Below are 24,645 nucleotides of genomic sequence, written 5' to 3'. Positions count from 1 at the left end.
TATTTTAATGTCAAGTAAATGTTTCTCTCATGAGTTATAATGGGAAATAAGGAGGGTGTGCATGGGAAGACTACCTCATATCATCAGAAAAGCCTTTTTTTTGCTGTTTTACAAACTTCGATAATACATATGAAGCAACATGACCTACAGTGTATAATAAGGAATTCTGCGGAATGATAAAATGCTTGCTTTGTCCAGAGGAGTTCTCGTTTGGCACCGGCACTGATCAGTGTAGGCACAAGACGGCTGTACTAAACAGGACACGATGGCAAGTAGTACTGCACTAGAGGTATTTGGTCTTCAAAGCTTTGGGGCTTACTGGTCTTCTAAGTAATCTAGCTCCTCCTCCTCTTATGGACCAGATGAAGGCAGGTTGGTCTGGGCTAGGTGGTCCGTGTTGCTCCTGTGGTCAGATCTCCAAGGGTTTTGAAGAACTCCTCCATCTCTTTCTGCAGGAGGTTGTTTCGGTTCTCTGCGTCTTGATGTGCCCTCTCCGAGTTCCTGAGTCGGATCTCAAGCATTTGAAACCTCTTCTTCTCCTGGTCCAGCTCCTCCTCGAGGCGGTTGACTTGGGACTGGTACTTAGAACAAGACTCCTCCAACCTCAAAGAAGAGAAGAAGAAGAATAAGTCATAAATAACAACACATGCTGGTTTATTTTTAAAATAATATATCAGTGATTTATACTTACTTTCGAATGCAGGTTTTGTAACTCGTCCTCTGTTTCTTCAGCTTCTGCTTGAGGTCAGTTAGCATGTTGGCGAGACCTTCATTTGTTCCTGTAATATCATCCTCAGTACCGCTTGCAGTGTTATCCAGAGTACTTGTACTGTCCTTCACCTCTGTAGGGCTCTCTTTACCCTGTTCTAGTATTACTGCTTTTTCGCTTCCCTTTGGCTCGGCCAATGAGATCTCAAAGGACGTCCAGATGGAGGTGTCAGCAGGCAGGCTCAGACTGGAGGGGGCAACATTGTCATAGGCAGACAGTCTGTGGGATTGGTGGAGGCCTCTGTGAGACAGGGGTGTCTGAAGGCAGTCTTCATCAGAGTCTCTCTGTGTGTCCTTAAGAGGGAGAGTGGTCTCTTTCAGTGAGAGGGTTGAATCCTTCAGGGTGTCTTTGAGTCTTTCACCAGATGAGGTGGTGCGCCTGTGAACTCGGAGGGACGACAGGCCATTCATCAGCCAGTTGCTCCCACCAGCTGCTGACACATCCCCTGCAGACCCCCCTATTTTCCCCCTTTGCACCCCAGATGCTGTCCCCCCTTTGAGGGAGCACCTAAACGTGGGCAGGGCTTTAGACTGTTTACTGGGGCTCATAGCTACTTCATTTTCACCTTTCCCTTCAGTTTTACCATCTGCTTTTTCATCCCCTTTCACTTCTGTCTCACCCTTTGTCTTTTCTTCAATCTGACCATCCTCAACCTTTTCTGATGTTGTAATTGGGCTTGGTGCAGTTGGCTTACTTTCTGTTGAAGGGGTGGAAGATCGGCGTTCCTCTTCAGGGGTTTTGGAAGGTGGGGGGTCATTGTTTTGTTGTGAGAGCCATTCTGCTTTGCCGCGTTGTGTCGGACTCTGCTGAGGCTTTGGGGGAATCTTGGCCTCAGTTTCCGGCTGCTTCCTTTGGTAAAGTTGTGTGTATTCACTGATCAGCACAGTCATGAGGTGCTGCACCTGGGAACTTCCTGTTTACAATGACAAATTACACATTGTTCATGACATTATAAATATTGATTGTGAAGCAAGCTAGTGTCACATGCTGCAGGTAAACATGTATTGGCATTATCACCAACCCTCCATCATAGTAACTGGATCCTCCACTCTGGGCCGAAGGATATTGGGTCCAAACACAGTGGCCAGATTCTGAACACTCATCTTATTCTCATTGGAGTGAGATTGAACCTCATCCAGAAACCTAAACCAGGAAGAACCAGAACGTATTAAAAAGATCATGCCACATCAATAAACCACTCATTCTTTCTTTCTAGAAAAATGTAAGGCTGGTGTGTGGGTTTAGCTGATGGTATTTAAATATGCGCAGAAGGCAGAGAAGACAGGAAATGATTCACACTCAGAGTCAATCAATGATGCCACTTCCGCTGATGACGAGGATGTGGGTGTAATGAATGACATTTCTTTTGTATGACAGACTGACACATCTTCAATTAAACAGTGAACAGGACATAGCAGCAGGAACAAAACACTTCATAGTCACATCAGTGAGGAATACAGTACACTGCCGCCAACATGACCATTTGTACAGTATTAGCTCACCCTGTGTTACCTTGTACTTGTAAGACTTTGTTTTTCTAGCATGCTTCCACAGTGACAGAAACCAACATTGAGAACATGCTCGAGTAAAATTGTATCCACGATTGCTACCTCACAAAATCATTTGGACTAAAATCATACTTTTAAAACACACAAGCCATGCATTTTCTCTAGTTTTAGTATCTTTGGTCATAGTGGAATATTTAAAAAAAAAAAATGAAGGTAACACTGCATGAATTATTGATATAAAAATGGTCATGTAAGGGGTGAATTATTCCTTTAACAGCTACTGATATCAGACAACAAGACAGTATTGACTTACTTGCAGATGTATATAAGGAGGTTGTAGTTGACCTGAGGAAGGCATTTCACTTGTTTGCCAAGCTCTATGATACCCTTAAACATACATAAATCAAGTTTAATGCCAAGGCAACCGTTTGGAAATCAAGCAATACATTGTTAAGTAGACATGTAACTACCATTGCTTTGTCCTTGGCAAGAATCTGAGCACAAGATAGAAACTGTGTGTATTTCGGGAATGGGATTATAGGCTCCGGAAGCTCCCGTATGTACAGTTTTAGCAGTGATGCCACTGTGTGGACATCTGTGGTACTGTAAAACACAGAGAGAGGGGACATAGATTAACGAATTATATCCAGCATGGATTATAAATTGGCATGCAGCTGTATATAAAATGCCCTCTCCCACTGCATCACCTGTCAAACACTGGCTTCTCGCCACGGTCGAAGGCATCCTGCAGCTCTCGAACATGATTGGTCTGTCCGGGGGCCCTGAAAAGGCCCTCCTCTTTGAGCCCATGTTCACGTATGAAACACGCACACTGTTCCACCAGCAAAGGGACCGGTCGCTGCGCTCCACACTGAGCCTCGTATAACATTGTCTCCTCTAGGTGCTGCCCGAAGACACCTGCAGCCACACAGAAAATGAACACCAATCATTAACCGCTCAGAAAGTTCTCTTAGGTGTACGCAAGAAGTCCAGTCTTTAAAGCAACAATAGTTGATTTGCTTTATTATTGTAAGTAAGTGTTGTATGTGGACATGTGTTTTTGTGTGTATGCCATTGCTGTAGGGAGAACATTTAGTACCCTAAGTACAATTAGGTTATTGAAGATGACGTATCCGTGTTATGTGTGCATTTTGACCCGGTGGCGACAATACCTATTGACGCAGCAACCACTGTAAGTACCATTCTTGTTTAATAATCTCCTCTCACACATCCCTGAAACTGGCCCTCCCGCTGTACTTCTCGGAGACTTCAACCTCCAGACGGGGAAGATAGACGAACTAACATCTCTGTTAACCGCCTTTGCTTTCTCACTGTCTCCATCCCCACCAACTCATAAAGCTGGCAATGTCCTTGATCTCATATTCTCAAGGAACTGCGCTACTTCTAACCTCTCTGTAAACCCGCTCCACACATCCGATCACTTCTTCATTTCATTCTCTCTACCCCTTTCCAAACATAACAAACTAATCTCTTCTCATCCTGCACCTGTCCGCCGTAACCTCCGTTCCCTCTCCCCCTCTACCTTTGCCTCATCGGTGCTCTCAGCCCTCCCTTCCTCTGACTCGTTCCAACTCCTGCCTCCAAACTCTGCTGCGGAAACTCTCCTCTCTACTCTCTCATCCTCTCTGGACTCTCTCTGTCCTCTCACATCTCGGCAGGCTCGTCAGTTCCCCTCCTGCTCCCTGGCTAAATGAAGCACTGCGTGCTAATAGAACCGTCCTTAGGGCAGCAGAGCGGAAACGGTGGAAATCCAAACACCGCGACGACCTCCTAACCTATCAGGCTCTCCTCTCCTCTTTCTCTGCTTCGATCTCTCAGGCAAAAAGCACTTTCTTTCAAGATAAGATCCAATCTTCCTATTCCAATCCTAAAAAACTATTTTCCATCTTCTCCACCCTCTTGGACCCCCCCAAAGCCCCTCCCCCCTCCTCACTTCTGTCAAGCGACTTTGTTAACCACTTTGAAAAAAGGTTGATGATATTCGCTCTTCTTTTTCTGACTCACCTTTACTCACCGATGGGTCACCAGACCCTCCTTCCACCCGCACACTAACCTCCTTTTCCCCTCTCTCGCCAAGTGAGGTTCTTACCCTCATTACCTCTGCCCGCCCTACCACCTGTCCTCTGGACCCTATCCCCTCAAACCTCCTTCAGACTATCGCTCCTGATATTCTACCTTTTCTCTCCCATTTCATCAACACTTCTCTAACTTCTGGTCACTTTCCAAACAGTCTCAAGGAGGCAAGAGTAAACCCTCTCCTAAAGAAACCCACTCTCAACCCGTCTGATGTTATAAACTACAGGCCTGTCTCTCTCCTCCCGTTCCTGTCTAAAACACTTGAACGTGCTGTCTTTAGACAACTCTCCTGTTATCTCCATCAGAACAACCTTCTGGATCCGCACCAGTCTGGTTTCAAGGCAGGCCACTCCACAGAAACTGCTCTCATTGCTGTCACTGATGAACTGCACACTGCTAAAGCAGCATCCCTCTCCTCTGTCATCATCCTGTTGGACCTGTCTGCTGCATTCGACACGGTGAACCATCAGATCCTCCTTCGCACTCTCCAAGAACTTGGAGTTTCAGGCTCTGCACTTTCCCTCCTCACCTCATACCTCAAAGACCGTACCTACAGGGTAACTTGGAGAGGGTCCGAGTCCGACCCTTGTCAATTAACTACAGGGGTCCCTCAGGGCTCTGTTCTTGGTCCCCTCCTCTTCTCCCTGTACACAAACTCGCTCGAATCTGTCATTAGCCCGCATGGTTTTTCATACCACTGCTACGCTGATGACACCCAATTAATTCTGTCCTTTCCCAGCTCTGAGACCCAGGTCGTCGCACGCATCTCTGCTTGTTTAGCTGACATCTCTCAGTGGATGTCCGCTCATCATCTCAAGCTCAACCTTGACAAAACTGAACTGCTTTTCCTTCCGGGAAAAGATTGTCCCACTCTTGACCTGACTATCAACATCGGCACCTCTGTTGTTTCCCCGACTCAGACTGCAAGGAATCTGGGTGTGATCCTAGATAACAACCTGTCCTTCACTGCAAACATCGCTGCTACAACCCGTTGCTGCAGATACACGCTCTACAAAATCAGGAAGATACGTCCCCAGCTGACCCAGAAAGCGACCCAGCTTCTGGTCCAGGCTTTCGTCACCTCACGCCTAGACTACTGCAACTCCCTCCTGGCTGGTCTACCTGCATGTGCCATCCGACCTCTGCAGCTCATCCAGAATGCAGCGGCTCATCTGGTCTTCAACCTTCCTAAATTTTCCCACACCACGCCGCTCCTCCGCTCCCTTCATTGGCTTCCGGTAACTGCTAGAATTCATTTCAAAACACTGGTACTTGCGTACCATGCTGCAAATGGATCTGGCCCTTCTTACATCCAGGACATGGTTAAACTGTACACCCCAGCGCGTGCTCTACGCTCTGCATCAGCCAAACGACTCGCTGCACCCTCGCTGCGAGGGGGACCCAATTCCCATCAGCAAAAACACGTGGGTTTGCTATCCTGGCTCCAAAATGGTGGAATGAGCTCCCCATTGACATCAGGACAGCAGATAGCTTACACACCTTCCGGCGCAGACTGAAAACTCATCTCTTTCGACTCCACTTCGAGCAATAGAATTACTAACAAAGAACTGCTAACAGAGGACTTATATACTAATAAAGGACTGGCTTATCTATAGCCAGTTGAGTAGCACTTGAAATACTTGGCTCTATGAAACCTGATGTACTTATATGATTCTGTTTTCTTCAAGGTTGTGTCTTCCTGGTCGAATGCACTTATTGTAAGTCGCTTTGGATAAAAGCGTCAGCTAAATCCAATGTAATGTTATTTTATGGATGGAATATTTTACTTGTTCTTGTATCCGATTCCACCACATTTATTTGATAGCTTTTAAAATACAACACATTATAAAAAACTTGTGGTTTTCCAAGATTTTGGAATTCTGATGTTATACATTGCTTTATTGGTACTTTAAGAAAATAATCTGGATACGTTTTAAGAACACACCTCCTCCAAGTGGAGCCCATATGACTCTACGTATGGCCCTGACCCAATCCTCCATGTCACTCTGGGAGTTGGCCATCAGCAGGAATGATTCGTGGCTTACGCCTGTTCGATCCTTTTCTCCAGCCCCCCCTGAAAACACAGACATATTTCATTACTTTCTGGATCAATAGGACAGAACGACAACTCAAAGCCTTCGTGTTGTGTGGATTCATACACAGAACCACATTTAAATATACTTTGCGGTTCACATAAAGTGAATCATCTGTAAAAAAGTCAATTCGCCCAACTAGAACTATCAGTATTTTCAATAACCTTATTAGCTTCAGCACTCCTGTCAAGTACAAAGACACAGCCATGCAGCTCTGCCTCACCGCCTCTGGCTGTCCACAGCTTGACATTACCCAGATGGACATTTTGGTTTGACATTTTAGTGTATTTCAGTTTAGCTTTAATAGGGATATGTGAAATCCTCTCCCTTTATGGGGTTTTGGGAAGAGGTGGAAGCACAGATGAAGATAAAAGCATCAAACCGGCTATTTAAAAAACTATGCTATACTTTGTTTGTACTGATGAAAACCTTATGACTACTTTCCAAAAGATAAGGACATTTGTGTATTTGGTAGGGGTTACTCTGGAGGGTATATATCAAAACCTGCATTCATTACTAAGTCCTTGACTCTCCTGCATGGTGTGTTGTGTGTGTGTGTGATACATGACCCAGAAAGAGCAGTGTTCCCTGTGGACAGCAGAACATGCACCATGCCTCTTTTTCTTTTCTCCTTCCATCCAGATCCTTTACCTCAGCATATTTTCAGCTGTAACATCAGTGTATTTCATTATTTTACCCCATTTACATGTACAGTTTGTGTGAAGACGCACACAAACATGCACACTAACAAAAAAGCCACATACATAATCAAAAACAATAACTGCAACAGACAATTATTATAGGCAGTGCCACTATGCAGCACTGCAGTAGCTGCTAAATCTGCTGACATTCATGTATTTCTAAACACAGGTAATGTGTAAGGTAAAGCCATAGAGGGGGATTTATGCAATACTTTCATCATTCCAATTGGCTTTCAAAAGTACCTCAATACAGTGGTGTTACAGTGTTTCTACAATGTATTAACCAAGCCTCCAAGCTAATACTTACTACCATTTTAAATGGAAATCCCATCCTCAGGATAAACTTTCATGGTGTAAGTCAACCTGGTAATGGCCCATGTTGAGCCCTTAAAAGAACGGATGCTTTCAGGTGAACCTCTGTTGATATAACCGTAGACGCTTTTCCGTGACAGACAGAGAAACTACTATTAAAGCCAGTATTTAAGCAAAAAGGCTCATATCTTTTAAATCTTTACATCTCCATCCAAGTACAACATTTCTTTCTCTGGCCTTTGATCTTTCTGCTGTCCATGGTTCTGAGTCATCATGCCAACCATGCGCTGTCAAGTGCAGATATGAATTAAGCTGTTGTTGAATCATTGAGACACATGGCCATGGAAATCAAATATTTTCTGCTGTTTTGCAAATGTTATGCATGCGTTACAGCTTGTGACTTATATTGATTTACTTCTATTTTCCATCCATCACTTTGATTCGGGGCCAACAGAGTTTACTCAGAGGATATGGCATGCTGTATTTACAGTATGATCTCAATTTCAAGCAACACTGAGACATACTTCCTGCAATTAACGGAACACTTGGTATTGGGATAATGTTCTAGTGGTTGTGGAAATGCACTGATGTTGAAGTATTTGGGGATTTATCACATTATAAACACTGAAAACTCAAAATGTGTTCAAGTTTTTGTACTGGTGGGAGATGTATAAAATATATAAGATGTGCTTTATAATACACAATTTTAACAAAACAAAAAAGTGTTTGTCTGTGACCCTTTAACAAAAGGTCACTTGAACAAGACTCACGCACTTCCTTACAAGCAGAGTTGTCACCATGCCAACTCACCTGGAACAATTTCAAAAGGGTGGCGACCAGGCTCGTCCTGATTGGCAGGGAGCTCATTGACCTGACTGCACTGAAGAGGAATACAACCCTGCAGGAGAAAGGAGAGAAAGGTGTGAGAGAGGCAGAGAGAAAGGCAGACTGACAGATGGGCAGGCAGGAGGAAAACACCTGTATCAACAGAACTCGTGGGCCAAACAGGATATAGATGAGTGGTTCTGGACTTAGACGTGAAGTGCATGTTAAACATTGTAGAGTTCTGAATACACTGAGCACTGGGCATCCGTCCAAAAGAGGGATGTAATGATGATGGAGGGAGGGATGACTCAGGGAAACATCTCTTCATCTATTTATCCCTCTGCTGCTTCCTGTACTCTACATCCTTCCAGCATAGGGGGTCAATGGTCACTTACCAAGTGCTAATAGCAGAACCACAGGGCAGCTTGTAACCACATTATCAGTGTGTGTCAGGGCAATCACAACATACTATGACTTTAATGGAGAGTGTGGGTGGTCTTAAGGGTTTGAATGAATATTTCTCCAACTATAGTATACGGCACCAACACATATACCGATTAGAGCATGTAGCTTTTAAACTCAGTGATGCATAATGCAGAAAACTCCTTCATTTTACTTGAGGGCTACAACATGTATTTTGTCGCCTGCTTTAAAAGAATCAATAAGCTATTTTCAGAGTCAGGGAACACACGGTGGATCAACTGGCCCTTGGGGAAATAAACAGATAAATTCATGAAGCTTGAATATGCATCACGCTTCTAACCAATATGATTAGAAACACAAGGCAGTGCAGCCTCTTAGGAAAACAGGTGTCACCAGGTAACTGTCTTGTGAATGTGTTATTTAGTGAATGTCACCTGTGCCTTGGTTTCATCCTGGTCCTTGTAGAAATACAGAGCTTCGTTCCTCAGGACAAACCAACGCAGCTGCCAGTTTTTCATGATGCTCCGCTGCCTCTTTAGCCATCCTGCCTTCAGTGTTTTCTCCTGATCCAGAGGAGAGCAGGGCCTGGAGATCCGAGATAACTCTCCAAGCACCATGCTCTTAGACCGTGCTGCATGGACACACACATAGAGATAAAGAGCCAGAAAGGAGAGTGTGAAGGATTACCAGCATCAGAATGAGAAGGAGACAGCGAGAAATAAAGATAAAGAGAGTTACATTACGACAGAAAATATCCTTTCTTTTGTTTTGATATTATTCTAAAAATAATTCACCCATTGACAATCCTAGATCATTATTCAGAGAAGTCTCTCTTGGATACAGCTAAGCCCACAGGCTTTACCATGCATCCATATTTCCTCTTAAGTCAATCTACAGGGGCATGGCCTCCATTTTGCAGTGAATACATCCTGCTTTAAGATCAAATCCATCTGTCTATTCCATTACATTTCATCATGTGTTTCAGATATTATTAAAGGCATATATCATTTCCATTGCGGTATGGAGAGGAGTTTTGTTTGGATCAGGCTGCGCTTGAACTGCTACAGAATGATTATAAACATGGATTATATGTTAGCATATAGGTGCTAAATGTATAGAGAATAAACAGTGACAGTGGAGCGATCCCTGGGGAGTCATGGGGAGGGAGAGAGAGAGAGGGGGAAGAGAGATAAACACAAGGCAGGAGGAGAGGAGAGTAAAATCAATGACTTATTTTTTCTTGTTAATTGCATCTTGCTTTCTGCTGAGGACAGCAGGGAAGGTATCTGCAAGGGCCTCGACTCAAATCTATCTCCTGTTTCATCTCTCTCTCTGCTTATCAGCTATAGCTCTATGTCTGGTTTCTCCATTTTATTTCTCTCCTTTCTGAATGTCCTTCATTTGCAGAGTCATGATTGCTGGAAAGAGACCACGTGAAACAGTCATTAATAAGACTGTATGCCAGCAGGAGTAGGCGCAGCAGGATCGACTAATGTGGCAAGATGTGGTCATATACTGTTAATCTTTAAGAGGAACAACACCTGAGAGAGGAACTTGTTTTTTAGTTTACTGTCAGCTCAAGATTATTGGTTGTACAATGATCCAACTGTTATCTTTAATTGATGTACTGTTAAATTAAAGTGCATTACATCAAAGGTATCCTTTACTCTTACCATACCACAATACAATGATACTCAATGACAAGTCAAAGTGCCAAAAAACATTTGAAAATTTTACTTAAAAGTAAAATCAAAAGAAAATTGCTCCTATTGGTGTTTCACAGTAATAAGCTTATAGCTGTTAGCTACTGATGAATGAATATGTTGGCTATAAAATACTGTTGGCTGAGGTAGAGCTGATTTGAACGAAGTTATATACTTTGGGTAGGTTAATCTGTAACATTGCATAATATTTTATAAAAGGAAAATCATATGTTAGTAAAAATCTTAACCAAATAAATCCACTGGGGTAAATATTTATCTTTGAATTGTAACGAAATAGTAGTAGTAGTTATAGTAGTAGAAGTAGTAGTCGTATAATTGGTAGTAGTAGTAGTAGTAGTAGTAGTAGTAGTAGTAGTAGTAGTAGTATAAAGTAAAGCATAACATTGAAAAACTTAAGTTATGTACATTGTCTACAATGTGTACTTAGTATCTAACTAAATGTGCTTTGTGACATTCCTCCACTGCAATATCAAAAGTGAATACTCATTATTATTTTACAGCAGAAAAACGGGCCCAGTCAGTGTTACATTATATTACATGAAATATTAAGGATACATTACTGTAGCATTTTGCTGTAATGCATATCTGAAGTGGATACACATTAAACTACTTTATTTACTGTTGGGCAATTACATCTATTACACTGCTTCCCAATTTCAGATCATTATAGTTTTGATTATACACTTCTTATATCGTAAAGATGTCAAATGCATAGAAAAAAGCTGTTTATACCTCTGAAATGTAATAACACGGATGGTCTTCAGTGTAGTCTCTTACAATTGTACTCTGCTTGAATTGAGGTACGATGGTTCTTTGATTCACCATAGGTATTGACTTTTGGATATTCAATCCAAATGCTTTCTTACTACCAGAAAATTAATTACGTAATTAATTTGTATAATTAATCTTATTAGACTTTAACAAGTAGTTAGATCATTACATATAGTTTCCAACACAGATCCTAATGTTTTTAACTAACATATAAATGAGACCAGAATAATATTTTGCAATATTTACAATGAACTTGGTGTTGTATCAGTTTGAACAGGGTCTCTCTAAGGATATCATGAGGAAAAGGATTTAATGGTTTACAAACAACTTCCCGTAAGAGTCTACGACTGCTTCAGGATTCTGCTCTAGTATCTAAGCTTAAGTGCAGATCCAGCGCTGTGATGCTCTGTGATGCTGCATAAAAGGGTCAGAGCAGAGCAGAGCAGAGCTGGGAATCTAATCAAAGGAGGATACCATTACAGCAAATTAGAGATGGCAAGTGCACAAAACGTGGCAAGAAAACTGAAGCGGCTGCAATCTTCAACTGTGTTCATGAAGGAGAACGAAAAGCCATTTCTCCTCCCCATCACACACACACACACACACACACACACACACACACACACACACACACACACACACACACACACACACACACACACACACACACACACACACACACACACACACACACACACACACACACACACACACACACACACACACACACACACACACACACACACACACACACACACACACACACACACACACACACACACACAAAAGTATGGGTTCTTGAAGCTGCTGCTAGCTAATATACTTCAAGGAGATCAGAGGGAAAATCTCTCAATACAAACAATACTGGTCCGTTTACAGGAGATAAGTTGCCAACTGTCACAACTCCACAAGCATGCGTGTGTCGCATAGCAACAACTACTAACTAGAAGTATTAACTCAGGATAATCTCAGTGCAAGGAGTAGTTCCTGTAATTTACTGCTTCATTATTTATCTTCACGCAGTCACGTGAGAGGCATGTATATGTGCCCTCCCAACTTCAGCGGTCACCAGCGGCTTTAGGGGAACTATGTTTGACAATCAGCTGTTGTGACTTACAGGAGTGGAGAGCCCTGCATTCCTCTCACCACCTCTGATCTGGAGTCCCCTTTCAAAACCACGGCAAGCTAACACACTAAACCCTGAACAAATACAGACGTAGTCACAGGTGTGAACAGGTCAGGATGCAGACCATTGTTAGGTAGGTGAGGGAGGATTATCCTTACAGCAGCCATGTTCACCACAACCTATAGTACCTCCTTCTCTGAATCAGGACGGCATGATCAAGTCACACGCATGATTACATCACTCTGTAGTAGAGCATGTTAACTGAGTGAGTTGTACATGGAAGATAAAGCCTCAACACTTCAGAACATGCAGGAAAACTCAGGTCATTACTGATAACAATAGTCACTGGGATGCTGAATGACACCAATGCTACTAATATGGCGCTGCTCCACCTTTCTGATGTCATCATCATGGAAAGCACTGACAATATTGATGTCACATTATTAAAAAGACAGCAGGAGCTTAATAAAGATGAATGGGGAGACAAGGAGAAAGGGAGAGAAAGAGATGGATTGGAGAGAGAAAAAAGCCTAAGATAAATAGAGATGGAGGGATGGAGAAAGGGGAGGAGGGACTGTGCTTACCCCGGCGTGCCTGTTTTATCTTGGGGCTCAGCATGGTTACCGTTGCTGTGCTGCTCCCTCTCACAGAGACATGACTGCATCCCTCTGTTCACACACTATTCCTCAAACACACACAAACTCACACACACACGCACACACATTCAGAGCCTCTCGCTGCTGCCTCGCCCTGTTACTCCTCATCCTCCGAGCATCTCTCTCCCCGGCTCACTGTCTTGCACTTGGACCCTGTCTCCTTCTGATTTCACACACACACACACACACACACACACACACACACACACACACACACACACACACACACACACACACACACACACACACACACACACACACACACACACACACACACACACACACACACACACACACACACACACACACACACACGGTTCCAAACACTTAACCACACAATCTCCACTTCCTCCCCTCCTTTCTTTCTTCTCACTCCCCCTGTCTGCCCCACTGGCCGGCGTACTGTTGTTCTCACATACCTAGAGCCCTGCCCACTCTCCCTCTCTCGCTCCCTCTCCTCAGCTATCCGTCTCTCTGCCTTCTGCTGCACACTCTCCATATCAATTTCTCACCATATATAAATATGTCTGGCTGTCTGTCCTCTGTTTTGTCACCCATTTATTTACATCGCTCCACAGTCTCCACCATCCCTTCAGCTGTTTGCTCATGAAGATTTGATTATGGTCTCTTCTGTACTTGAAGTACAACCTCAGATCAATACATTTGATTTACTGATACCATTTCTACCACTAAATGTTTGATGCAGAGTAAGTGTCCAAGTCTTGGTATTGTCAGTATTACCAATAATCCATGGCAGATGTTTGATACATATGGTATGTTTAAAACTGACAAAACTCCACTGTTCATATTTAGTATCCCGACTCATTCGGGCTAAGATTTATTGTCTGAGGGGAAATGCCACACTACTCAGTCACTCAGCAATCTGTGCGATGAAAGCCACAGCACTCAAGTTCTTGTTCCTATTCAGCCTGAAAGGGTTGCAGCGGATGTGTTAAAGCAAATACATGCTGCAGTTCAAAAGGCTGGATGAGAATTAAAAAATGCAGTACGTGGACACTGCTGACTGAGCGTTCTCATCTGAAGAAATAACCTACTCAGCTTGCACATAACCATCAATGACAAATAGTCATGGTCATACACCTCATGATAAAGGCTTTGTAAAGGAGTAGCGTATAGAGTATTCTTTACATTTTCAGAATTTAAAGAGCTCGTACCCTGACAGATAGATATATAGCAATGGTGTAGAGACCAAAATAGAATACAATTATAGCGCACTTGTTTATTAGAGTTCAGAAAGTGGGATCAAAAGCAACACAATTGATGGCCACCTTGCTTGACACATTATAATTGTTTCAAAACAAACTTAAAAAGAACTTCACCTGCCCATTCCTTTGGTTTGCCGATGGTCGAAGGAATCCTGGATGGTTTCATGGCAGTGAACCCGCTGCACAGTGTATCCCTCTCCACTGGGGCCATTTCTAGCCTCAACACACACACACTCAGGGTCTGAACAATGGCAATACTGACATCTCAGTCCTCTGCTTATTTGATAATCACTAAGAATCAAATCATATGACATTCACAAACCCAAAGAGAAGGGGCCACTATGGCTGCCATTAGTAACACAACAATGACGCGCGCCTGAAATATGCTGATGTGAACAGACTCTTAAAGAAGGAAGGAAATAAAGACAGTCATGGTAGTATTACTTGCCATGTCATCTCGGATTGGCAGACCAGACGACTCAGAATCTGGAGCCAGATCCTCTGTGCTGCACAAGAAAGGCTCACTCAGTCTCGAGCAGCTGCTGTGGTAGGTACTGCTTTACAGAGAAATAAAACACAGCTGTGCGATGTTCTCCCACTGTCCTCCTCTTCTGGATTTACCAGTCCGTCTCTCACCAGGGAAGTGAGCTGCCTTGATGGAGAAGTGAAAACTGCTGACTTCTGTTTAAACAACATTATGAGTTTCTCCTTCAGATGTTGATACCGTCCATTTTTCAGACAACACAGTGAAATTCAATGCTCTGTCTGATAGGGATTTGATGTATCACTACCAACCGTGTGTGATAAAAGGCTTTGATGTTGAAAAGTCAATTAAAGTATCTAAGTACATTAACTCAAGCTGTAAACTTTGTTGACATACTTGAACTTAACTATTTCAACTTTTCCTTGTACTTTTTCCTTCACTACCTTCATTTATTTATGTTTAACAAAGGAAATGGGTTAAGCTTACATTATATGATGCACTACTTTATTACTAATCAACTGAGGAGTAGGCAAAGTATCTGAAAGTATCTTATGAAGACTTTTACTATTCACATGAAATAAAAGATAATCATGTTTTTTTTAATGTTTTTAATGGCAGATATTCGTGATGTATTTAATCAAGCATATTTTTCATACACCATAAAAAACCGTCATGGCACAAATGAGGTTTCATACTGGAAATCAAAAGAAACTGTGAAACCACAGATACATTATGTTAGAACATATAAAATGTATTGGTATATTAGCAAGTGGCAGCCAGTTATACAATACAATAACACTGATCCAGTAAAAGCACTCACAGGCTTACATGCACTCACTACAGCAGACACTACATCATTTTGTGTGACGTAGCCACTCACAAAGTCCAGACACACCAGCCTCTGAGGGGTGTGGGGAACATCATCTATAATCTTGATATAGGGTCCTGAGGGACACAAAGGAAATGAGTGTGTTTAATTGAAAGCATGAAAAGATCTCATTAGTGAGAGCGGAGGAAGTGTCATGGCTCAGATGACTGGGAGCAGGTCAGAGAGGTAATGACATTATGTGAGGAACAAAGTCTAACAGTGCCCCTGATATTAACCATTATCACTAGCTAATCACAGGACCTGCTAATGTTATGAGAGCTGTGAATGATGCTTTACACCATTGGGCAATTTTATTCAACATAACATAACAATCATTCATTCTGAGGCGTTCCCTGCTAAAACACAGTTTCGGAAGTATGCAGTTTTCACAGTACAATGTAAACCAACAAGTTAATTGTTATCTTAAAAGTATTCAGTGAGGTCTCTAAAACTAGGTGAACATCTAAACTCTAACGGCTAGTTATCCCCTTTAAGGAAAAACCTGCCAACAAATCTACTCTAAAGCCTTTTGTGAATTTAAATAGATCATTGTGATATAAGCTTGTTTTACATTCAAGTACAACATGATCTGGCATTACGGAGCCATTTATTCTAAAGAGGACATTATCAAGGTTGAATGCGCACAAGTGTCGCTGTAAACTCAGAAGCAAGTGAGCGATGTAATGAGATAGCACAGTACAAACTGACAGTTTTAAATGTCTATGGAAGTTTTGTCCTCTCTCATTAGTCCGCTTCCCACCCGTCTTCGACCCTCCAGCAGAAACGACAGCACTATAGGCCAGCGCTGCGCTAGTGACCGCTGTTTTACTGAGCTTTCACTCTGTCCAAAGTAGGTAGTTGTTCCCGAGGAAACAGCATCAAACTGCTCTATGAGTAGCCATACCTCCCAAAGCAGCGTCACTGCATTCATAACCATCAGGGACACGACCCAGAACTCATCCCCTAACAATGTAAACCACGATGACCAGAGGTGGAAGCCGTCGTACTTCATTTCATACAGGTAACTTGTTGCCGTGGATACAAAAAGAAGGTGAGCCATCAACATGGAGAGGATGAATAAGACGAAGAGGCGGTGGTTACCACGGCCGATGCAGCGGTTGAGGAACAGGCAGTGGTGGTCGTAGTCTGTGATGCACACGTCACACAGCTTGCAGTGTTTAGTGTAGTCAGGCTGGAATAACTACAGTACGAGGAGAGGAAAGACAGGGTGGGGAGGGGAGAGAAACATAGTTATTATATGATGTAGACCTTCATCTCTAGAGAATGTTGCATCCTAAACTTTATCAGAAACCTTTTTAAAAAGCATGGCACAGATTTGTGCTTCATTCCAACATTTCAGACACATGTTGTATATTGTTGTTATGGTAATCAATTGGCAGCGAACTAATGACCATACACGTTGTATCCCATTTAATTACGAAGCCCAAAGGCCCAAAGTCACATCATTATTGAATTAAGACATCTGAGCTGTTTGGAGAAACACACCAAGGCAAAACGTGCTTGGTGTACATTTCTGTAACATCCTGCTGTCTCTGCATATTGTATTTCCTGTTTTATTTTGAAAGACAAACCACTCCTTTTGCTTTAGTTCCTGCTCTGGTATGTCCAATGTCCTTGACTATCCTCCTATCTTTAGCTGGGGTTATTGCTGCTGGATTTGGCAGCCCCCCTGTAACTCGGGCCAGGATGGTCAAAATCAATTTTTTTTTTACTTAGTATCTGTTTTTTGATATTGTGACTCCCTGTCTGGATTTATCAACATGGTTTGGGCTGACCGCCTGGATATTACTTCCTGGTTCTACAGTAAAGATCTTTTTTGACTTCACTTTGTGTCTGTCTCTGCTTTTAAGTCTCTGTTGACCTCAAAACCGTTACATATTTTTTGATCTAGACTGAAACGTATAACTACATGCATAGATACATATTGGGGCATAGGCAATATATCATGGCTCTCCCTGATCTATGACCAGTGTGAATGTCTTACCTCACAGTATGGACAGAACCTGTGAGGGCTCTCGTTGTTCTCCACCAGGTCAGCGATACAGGAGAACCGAGTATCTGCGTCTGCTCTTTCCAGTGTTCCAGGGTCCTGAGTCAGGATCTTACAGAACAAACCCAGGACAAGGGAGAAGTGCACCATTGACAGGTTGACCAGATTACTGGCCGGCCACACACATTCAAAAGGTTAAGGATGAACACTTTTATTATGCAAAATCCTTGATTACATTTTAGAATTTAGTGTATATGATTTGGAAAGCTAGAAAACTAGGAGGGTACTATCATGTTGACAGATTTCATAATAAAGCTTGTCCAAAATAAAAATATATTCTTTAGGGACTACAAGTGTGTTTATAAATTAACACAAATTGTTGCACTTTAAATATTCATTGAATATGAATGAAACTGAGATTGTACGCTATTGATGGGTAGTTTAGTACAAACTATCACTATTGAAATACTTCTCACAGAACTAAATGTTGGTCACAATGTTGGCACCATAATATTTATCCTGCAGGAATTTTTAAATTAAGGACGACATTTTAAAGCTAAAGCACCAAAGACAGAACTGCATCCCAACCACCATTGAGAACGTTTTGTCATACTTCTAGCAGGACAAGAAATAACACAAATATAAATAGGCATGAGACTCAACTTGAAACATTTGTTAAGGATATTAGGCATTATTCTTCCATAGAAGCAGACAAGGGAATGAATCAAGCCAGCTATGAGTGTTCCCAGGTAGACCGGGTTAGCTAGCCTAGAAGAAAAACAGATGGAGATATAACAAAGAATATGTATACTTAGTGATTCATATTTTATAATTAAAACCATTTTTGTCAAACCTTTGGTATGTGGTCATGCGGTGGAACTGTGTGAAGATGCTTCTGGCCAGCCAGGGGAAGAGCAACGTGCATGTTATCCCCCCATAGCCTCGCAACACAGTCGCTATTATCAGGATGGTAGCTCCACTTAGGGTTGGAAATGACAGTGTCCAGCAATACAAAGCTGGTGAGAGAAGAAACAAAAACAACAACACATAAATACACACACAGCCCATGTTACAGTGCCATTATTAGCATCATCATAGTCAGCATCCTTGTTTTCATTGCTAAATACATGATCAAATGTACACATTAATATTCACCATTGGACTCTTTGGGCTTGTGGTATTTTGGCTCCCTCATGTACCGAATGAGTAGCTTGTTGAGTTGCTGATGTCTAGAGAAAAACAATACATTAATCAACATCAGGATCCCAGGAGAAAGAAGTCATCATGAAATGCGAACATACTGGAGATCTACTGCGGTACTGAGGAGTGTAACTATCGCATGCAGTGGTTGGAAGGTAGTCAGTGATTTTGCAGAGATTTATAGAGACAGCAGGCTCACCTAAATGTTTTCCCCTGTCTGCTGAGATCCAGTGGTGTGAGGCCGCTGTTGTTCTTCAGATGGAGCATCCAACAACCGGATCTCTGCATTAGTGTCCAACACACCTCCACACCGCCATGCTCTGCTGCAACATGGAGCGCTGTCGCTCCCTGCTGGTCAACTGCATCCACTGCACACCTCTGAGACACAAACATAGGGTTGGGCTGCACAGTTGCTATAGTATATCTGCTCTTGACCCAGATTCACAAATGCATCTGCAGAAAAAATTGATGTATATTTTGTCATTGTAAATGTTAATCGTACTGTAAATGTGTGGGATTGAGGACCAAAATAATGAGCTAAAATAGACTAAAAGCAGCTAACATTTGAGTAAAGTCACAGTACATTGTTGCATGGTAATCATCAGTGGGTGACACACTCAGCAATAGCTACCCTTCCAAATCCTCTTTATGTGACTCAGTTAAACATATATATATATTCTAAATATAGCTTTAAAAATGTAAGACTGAGTTTTATCGTTTGTTGAATGAAGCATGTAAGTTAGTGATATGCTAAGACTATAGCATACCTGGTCTCTGAGCAAATAACGGACCAGCTCAGTGTTGCCTGTGGATGAAGCCAGGTGAAGGGGCGTCACATGGTACATGTCTGTGTCTGAGAATCGGAACATTCCTGTCTCCAACAAAAATTGCACTGCAACACTGGGAAAGATAACCAACAGTTAGTGCAGGATGACTATGAAGCAGACAAAAACCACTAAGTGTGACATGTTTCCTCTACTCACATGCTGCCTCCAGAGACTGCATGATGCAGTGATGTTTTTTGCTGCAGGTCTATGAGGCGCAAATCAGCTCCATACTGCATCATTAGGTGTATGATAAAGATGTTCCCCTGCCTAATAGAAGTCAAACAATTTTAATCACACCGTATCAAGCACAGAAAGGGTTGACATTATTGACATTATTGTCAACGTGAGGATCCAGGCATGTTTTTTTAACATTAGACACCTAAATTAACAACTCACCTGCAGGCAAAATGAAAGGGTGTCTGTCCTGCGTTAGAATTCAGGTTAGGGTCAGCTCCATTATTAAGGAAAAAGTCAACCAAAGCACGGTTACCATTGAGGGCAGCGTAGTGGAGCGGGCTGAAACCACCCCAGCCTGGAAGAAGAGAAACACAGTTAGATTTGCAGGTATACAACATAAGCCTGGCATTAAAGCACAGCCTGTCAGCCTGTTGATCCTCGGAACCCTGGGGTCAGAGTTTGGGTTCCTTTTGGCACAATGTGACTTTGTGCAGTGTTATTAAATGATCTGTCCATTTAGATATGTGCTTGGCCATCTCACAGTGGAGCTGCAGCAGGGTTAGGTTTCCCTTTGGTTGGGATTGTGACAAAGGTGTGAGCTAAAGACATTTGACCTAGGTATACAGTAGACAAGGCAAGATCATTTATCACCTTTCAATACAAGGCAATTCAAAGTATTTTATAAACATTTAAAAAATGAATAGCATTAAGAAATAGTGGAGCAAACAAAACACATTATAAAATGGCATTCAAAATCATCAGTCTTTAAAAAGCAAAGAGAATACAATAAACATAAAACAAGCCAATATATGAAAAACATTAAGAGCAAATAATGTGCTCCCACACATTCATGCGGCTTGCTATTCGTGGACCCCATCATTAGTCACTTCATTCAATAACAAAAGGTATTTTAGTACTTCTACTATCAAGTATAGCATGTTTATCTCTTGGAAATCAATATCATCAGCAGTTTTCTGGCTTTAAAATGGGGGAAATCAGGAAATACGATCGGATCAGTGACAGTTACAGGCTAATAACTGTAGGCTACACACAGGCTCACAGGAGCACAGAAGGAAACAGTGGCCTGTAGTTTCGCACATATATGACGTTAATAAAAACAACAACACTGACCAGATCTTTGTTTATCTTATTGCAACTTACCTTGTTCCTTGAGAATTGATCGGTCATTTTCAACGAACTGTATACACTGTTCAATACTTCCCGTCTGTATACAGTCAAATATGTCTCCATCGCCATCCGAGTAAATAGGGATAGGATCCATTATGATGATGGACAGAGACGGCCTACTGTCACTTCCGCCGACTGCAAACGTCAACGGAAACACAAATCAGCTCTTGGGACGAAGCGCTACAATATCATAATGTAAAGTGAGAAGGTATATCATCTTTCGCCGCAGAGTAACGGGAATATTTCATTGTGCTAAACTGATTGAGGCAGACCACGCCCTGGACACCTAATTGGCCGCATCAGGTCACATGGCCTTTGATGTCAGCGCGTCAACAAAACACGTGGTTCCTATAAATACGGTGTCTGCAGAGACGATCTGGTAACGCCAAAAGTTTATTACTAGGGTTTCAGTGTAGCATTGGAATGTTGATACAGGCATTTGCAGACTGTTTATACATGTTGTTTTGAAGCGTAACATTAGTTTTGGAAACTGACAATGTAGGACATTCATTTAAATAGCCTAGGCTAGGTATTTTAGCACAGCGAGACTTTAACCTGCAGTGCAGAGACTGATAGCGACAGCGACTGAAATGAGAGGACTTTTTTACCCCGGCGGGGAAAACGACATCGTATCAATTGAACCTTCTGTCAGCTTATTAAAGTTTGTTAACACTTTAGAAATATGATGCTACGACTTAGCTACAGCTCTGTCAAAGCATACGTTATCGACTTGAGACAACACTAGGCAGGGCCTGCAGCCCTATCTCTTTAAACTACAGCCTGCAGAGGGAATACAATGGCTTGAAGGCAATAGTAGGTAACGCGCCGACGAGCTCGTGTCAGTGTGGCATCAATTTCAGCAGGTGAAGGTAATTCCTTTGTTTCGGGTGGGGTATCTACGTTAAAGAGTAAAATAGCAGGTGTATTGTGATGTTTCCTTATTGTAATTAAAATGTCTTTCCTCTTTTTCTGTAGATAGCCTATGTTGAATTTTCTCTCTAGGATTCAGTAGTTTCAATTCAATTAATGTTTTCCTTACATTTTAGACCCACCTAGAATTTCCATACGCCACATATGCCCAGGAATTTGGAAAACAACCGATAGTGCTAACTTAATGTATACACTTAACTACATCGGTATTTGGGGTCCTACCAAAATGTCTTCAGTAAACAAAAGGCCATTTGTACTCTAATTGAGCAGTTTTTTCCTTTGTGGGACACACTTTTCTTTATGTTGCTGTCTCTATATGTGTATGCTATTTAAACCCACACGATGGCGCCGTTTAGCAAGTTATTTCAGCACTGGTTTTATTTGTGTTCTATCAATAGAAACACTTTAGTTGCCCAATCTCAGTGCAGTAACCCTAAACAAGCATTCAAACCACACTGACCAACAGATGGTTACCTTGGTTAGTATGATTACATGACCATTAGGTCAACCAAATGTAAAACAAAGAAAAAGTTTGGGTGTTTTCTAATGTTTTTAAAAGTGCGTTTACCTTTTTATAATAGTCATATAGACCTGACAGTAATTATTAGAAGAAAAACATAATTAGTTGTTCATTCTTTCACATGCAAATCAAAGCCTTTATTCTCTGCACATAAACCTGTTTATTACAAGTGGTGTTGACCTGGCTTCTTTGGTGAGTCATGGGATCCCGTCACTTTGATTCATACCATTCCAGTCTAAGTTGACATATCTATAAAAAGAAAAGGCACTCTTCTTTGAGCTTTGGTGGGAGGGCCACATCCAACAGGCTGAACAACACTTTTTCACTTCTGCTTCTCTAAGGAAGTAAGAAAGCACATGACCTGCGCCAGCTGATCTGAGTTGCTCTGCTTGTTCAAAGTTCAGTCAGCTTGTTGCAGATTAGTGAGGGGCGGGTAGTTTTACAGAAGGGTCTGTCAGCACAGTCAAACCGAAGTCATGTTTTATCAGGTCTTTGCTTGTCTTTCCTTCTGACACGGGAACAGTGAACAACACAACAAGGATGACAGCGTTCTCTTGGAGCTAGGAAATTCCCAGATGGCTCTCACACAAGTACAGGTAAGGTATGTGTTAAGTTTCTTTTTAAAAATGCTATAAAGGTGGCTGAAGTATTACTGTAACAGTATTTGTGTATTTCACACTGTAATACTTTATTGTATATCATTGTCAATATATGATTATGTGTTGCTGGTACATTTCACAAGCCACTTGTGACTGGATGGATTTGCCCCTTCTTGCCATGGGTCTCTCTTACACACTCACATGAGAAAACCTCAAAGTATTAATGAATTTCTCTGGAATGTGAACTCCCTTTTCCTTTACTTACCATCATAACCGATTCAACTGGCTCTGGCTAATCAGTTTAGCAGTCTGCCTCTACTAATGCCACTCATTGTTCACCATGTGTGTTTGACTTAACAGAAAGTACCTAAAGTAGTATCACTGCAATGAGAAAACACTGCTCAAGCCAAAGCCTCAGTCATAGAGTAACATGTCTCCTAGGGAGCAGCTTTGTGAACAAGATAAATTGTATTGCAATCACAATATAAGGGACAACTGATATGGACATAACCTCCTAGGGTTTATCAGTGTCACAATTATTTTCGTAAGAACAGAGACCTGATTCGCTATGTTTTGTACACCTCAAATTATCAAGCTAATTTCCCTTGTAAATAAAGGGACTGATAAGGTATTCCAAAACTGCTCCACACTGACTGTTTCCAAAATATTACGGAGAAGAAAAAGGTACAAAATGCTAGCATTTTGTATAAAACTATTGCAGAAAAAAATGTAAACGTATAATTTCCTAGCATGTGTGATTCCAATTACTGAAATATTGGCATCAACCAAATGTACGGATCTATCACAGAGTTTGATAACTTGTTAATGAAAATGGCACATGACTGTTTGTTCTTCTATCTGCTGATGTCTCGATGCAGACTGTGATGTGTGGGCAAGGCTGGTTTTGGACACATTTATTTGAGGAAGTGAGATACAGTAGTCTAAGGAAACATGATTGTGAGATATGTTGGGTACTTTTTAAACTTGGGCTTTCTAAAAAAAGAATGGAACAATTTGAGGATTTCTCACTGTTGGCTCTTTCCCCCCCCCTTCAGGACCAGGCTGCTAAAGGGGAAAGGATCAATAAGGAAACCGGAGAGCTGAGTGCTTCAGGGGAGTTATCGGTCTCTGTGGAGGTGAAGGTGGAGAAAGTGGAGGGCTCTTGTAAGAATCCCCAACTCGCACAAGTGCTCAGAGAACAACTGCAAGAGCTGGGAATTCACACGAGCCCTGACCAGAGAACTGACCATGTTCCTTTAGAGCAGAGAGAGGAACATTTAGTCAATGTCCTGCCTCTCTACATACAGGTAAGCTTCACTTGGACAATAATGTGTGACCAATTAATCCCACATTTTCATTCATGCATCATTTTCAAAGTTATGCAGATTCACTCTTTATTGTCCTCTATAGAGGGAATTTTACATCACAGTCTGTTCAAATAAATAACATTCAAAACAAGGCCCCATGCCCCATCTTTGATTGTTAACAAATGGAAAAAATTATTAGTGCATCTGCCTCATGATTTGTATTTGCTGAAAATTACAATTTGTTCTTCTTTGGCGCCTGATTACAATCTGGCCATACAAACAGACAAACAAACCAATAACATA

At 41.9% G+C, this 24,645-nt stretch overlaps 3 protein-coding genes across 11 annotated transcripts in view; 1 reads left to right on the top strand and 2 right to left on the bottom strand.

Moving 5' to 3' along the window:
* Positions 1-87: 87 nt before the first annotated feature.
* arhgap22a (Rho GTPase activating protein 22a) lies at positions 88-14,852 on the bottom strand. Of its 5 annotated transcripts, none has more exons than XM_071205574.1 (11): positions 14,676-14,852; positions 14,346-14,449; positions 9,163-9,359; positions 8,291-8,378; positions 6,320-6,448; positions 2,985-3,195; positions 2,748-2,880; positions 2,591-2,664; positions 1,791-1,912; positions 692-1,682; positions 88-603 (listed from the first exon to the last, which is right to left on the bottom strand). In XM_071205574.1, exons 2-11 carry the CDS (start codon positions 14,440-14,442, stop codon positions 384-386), a joined length of 2,262 nt encoding a protein of 753 aa, XP_071061675.1. In that variant the 5' UTR covers positions 14,443-14,449; positions 14,676-14,852; the 3' UTR covers positions 88-383. The 5 variants fall into 5 exon arrangements, with proteins under 5 accessions (XP_071061675.1, XP_033956504.1, XP_033956506.1 ...); XM_034100613.2 differs by having other exon boundaries at positions 14,346-14,444; XM_034100615.2 differs by having other exon boundaries at positions 14,346-14,444; positions 14,680-14,852.
* Positions 14,853-15,334: 482 nt separating this feature from the next.
* LOC117459297 (palmitoyltransferase ZDHHC13) lies at positions 15,335-21,250 on the bottom strand. Its single transcript, XM_034100041.1, has 10 exons — positions 20,960-21,250; positions 20,018-20,153; positions 19,778-19,888; positions 19,562-19,694; positions 18,994-19,172; positions 18,750-18,823; positions 18,448-18,610; positions 18,280-18,362; positions 17,589-17,779; positions 15,335-16,784 (listed from the first exon to the last, which is right to left on the bottom strand). The coding sequence occupies exons 1-10, from the start codon at positions 21,078-21,080 to the stop codon at positions 16,296-16,298; spliced, it is 1,680 nt and encodes a 559-aa protein (XP_033955932.1). The 5' UTR covers positions 21,081-21,250; the 3' UTR covers positions 15,335-16,295.
* A 78-nt stretch (positions 21,251-21,328) lies between these two features.
* Positions 21,329-24,645, top strand: part of wdfy4 (WDFY family member 4) — a 42,894-nt gene continuing 39,577 nt past the window's right edge. For 2 of the 5 annotated variants that reach the window (XM_034099987.2, XM_034099988.2), the window contains exons 1-2: positions 22,809-23,032; positions 24,091-24,342. In XM_034099987.2, the coding sequence (XP_033955878.1) occupies positions 23,012-23,032; positions 24,091-24,342 (273 nt within the window). In that variant the 5' untranslated portion in view covers positions 22,809-23,011. Of the gene's footprint in view, positions 21,366-21,771; positions 21,856-22,808; positions 23,033-24,090; positions 24,343-24,645 lie in introns of those variants that run through there. The other 3 variants (XM_034099986.2, XM_034099985.2, XM_034099989.2) reach the window with 3 other exon arrangements.

Source organism: Pseudochaenichthys georgianus, chromosome 15 (assembly GCF_902827115.2).
Source record: "Pseudochaenichthys georgianus chromosome 15, fPseGeo1.2, whole genome shotgun sequence".
NCBI classification, from domain to species: Eukaryota; Metazoa; Chordata; class Actinopteri; order Perciformes; family Channichthyidae; genus Pseudochaenichthys; species Pseudochaenichthys georgianus.
This window is presented reverse-complemented; position numbering and strand designations above follow the sequence as displayed.

What these genes read in the sequence shown, in the direction of transcription:
- arhgap22a (XM_034100613.2), bottom strand. An exon ending in CTCCTTATATACATCTGCAA is followed by an intron (nt 1,913 to 2,590) that starts GTAAGTCAATAC and finishes TTCCTGGTTTAG; the next exon opens with GTTTCTGGATGAGGTTCAAT. An exon ending in TACAAAACCTGCATTCGAAA is followed by an intron (nt 604 to 691) that starts GTAAGTATAAAT and finishes CTCTTCTTTGAG; the next exon opens with GTTGGAGGAGTCTTGTTCTA.
- LOC117459297 (XM_034100041.1), bottom strand. Translation starts at nt 21,080, where the DNA reads ATGGATCCTATCCCTATTTACTCGGATGGCGATGGAGACATATTTGAC. An exon ending in GTTATTTGCTCAGAGACCAG is followed by an intron (nt 19,173 to 19,561) that starts GTATGCTATAGT and finishes TTTGTGTCTCAG; the next exon opens with AGGTGTGCAGTGGATGCAGT. An exon ending in GGTTCTGTCCATACTGTGAG is followed by an intron (nt 16,785 to 17,588) that starts GTAAGACATTCA and finishes CTCGTACTGTAG; the next exon opens with TTATTCCAGCCTGACTACAC.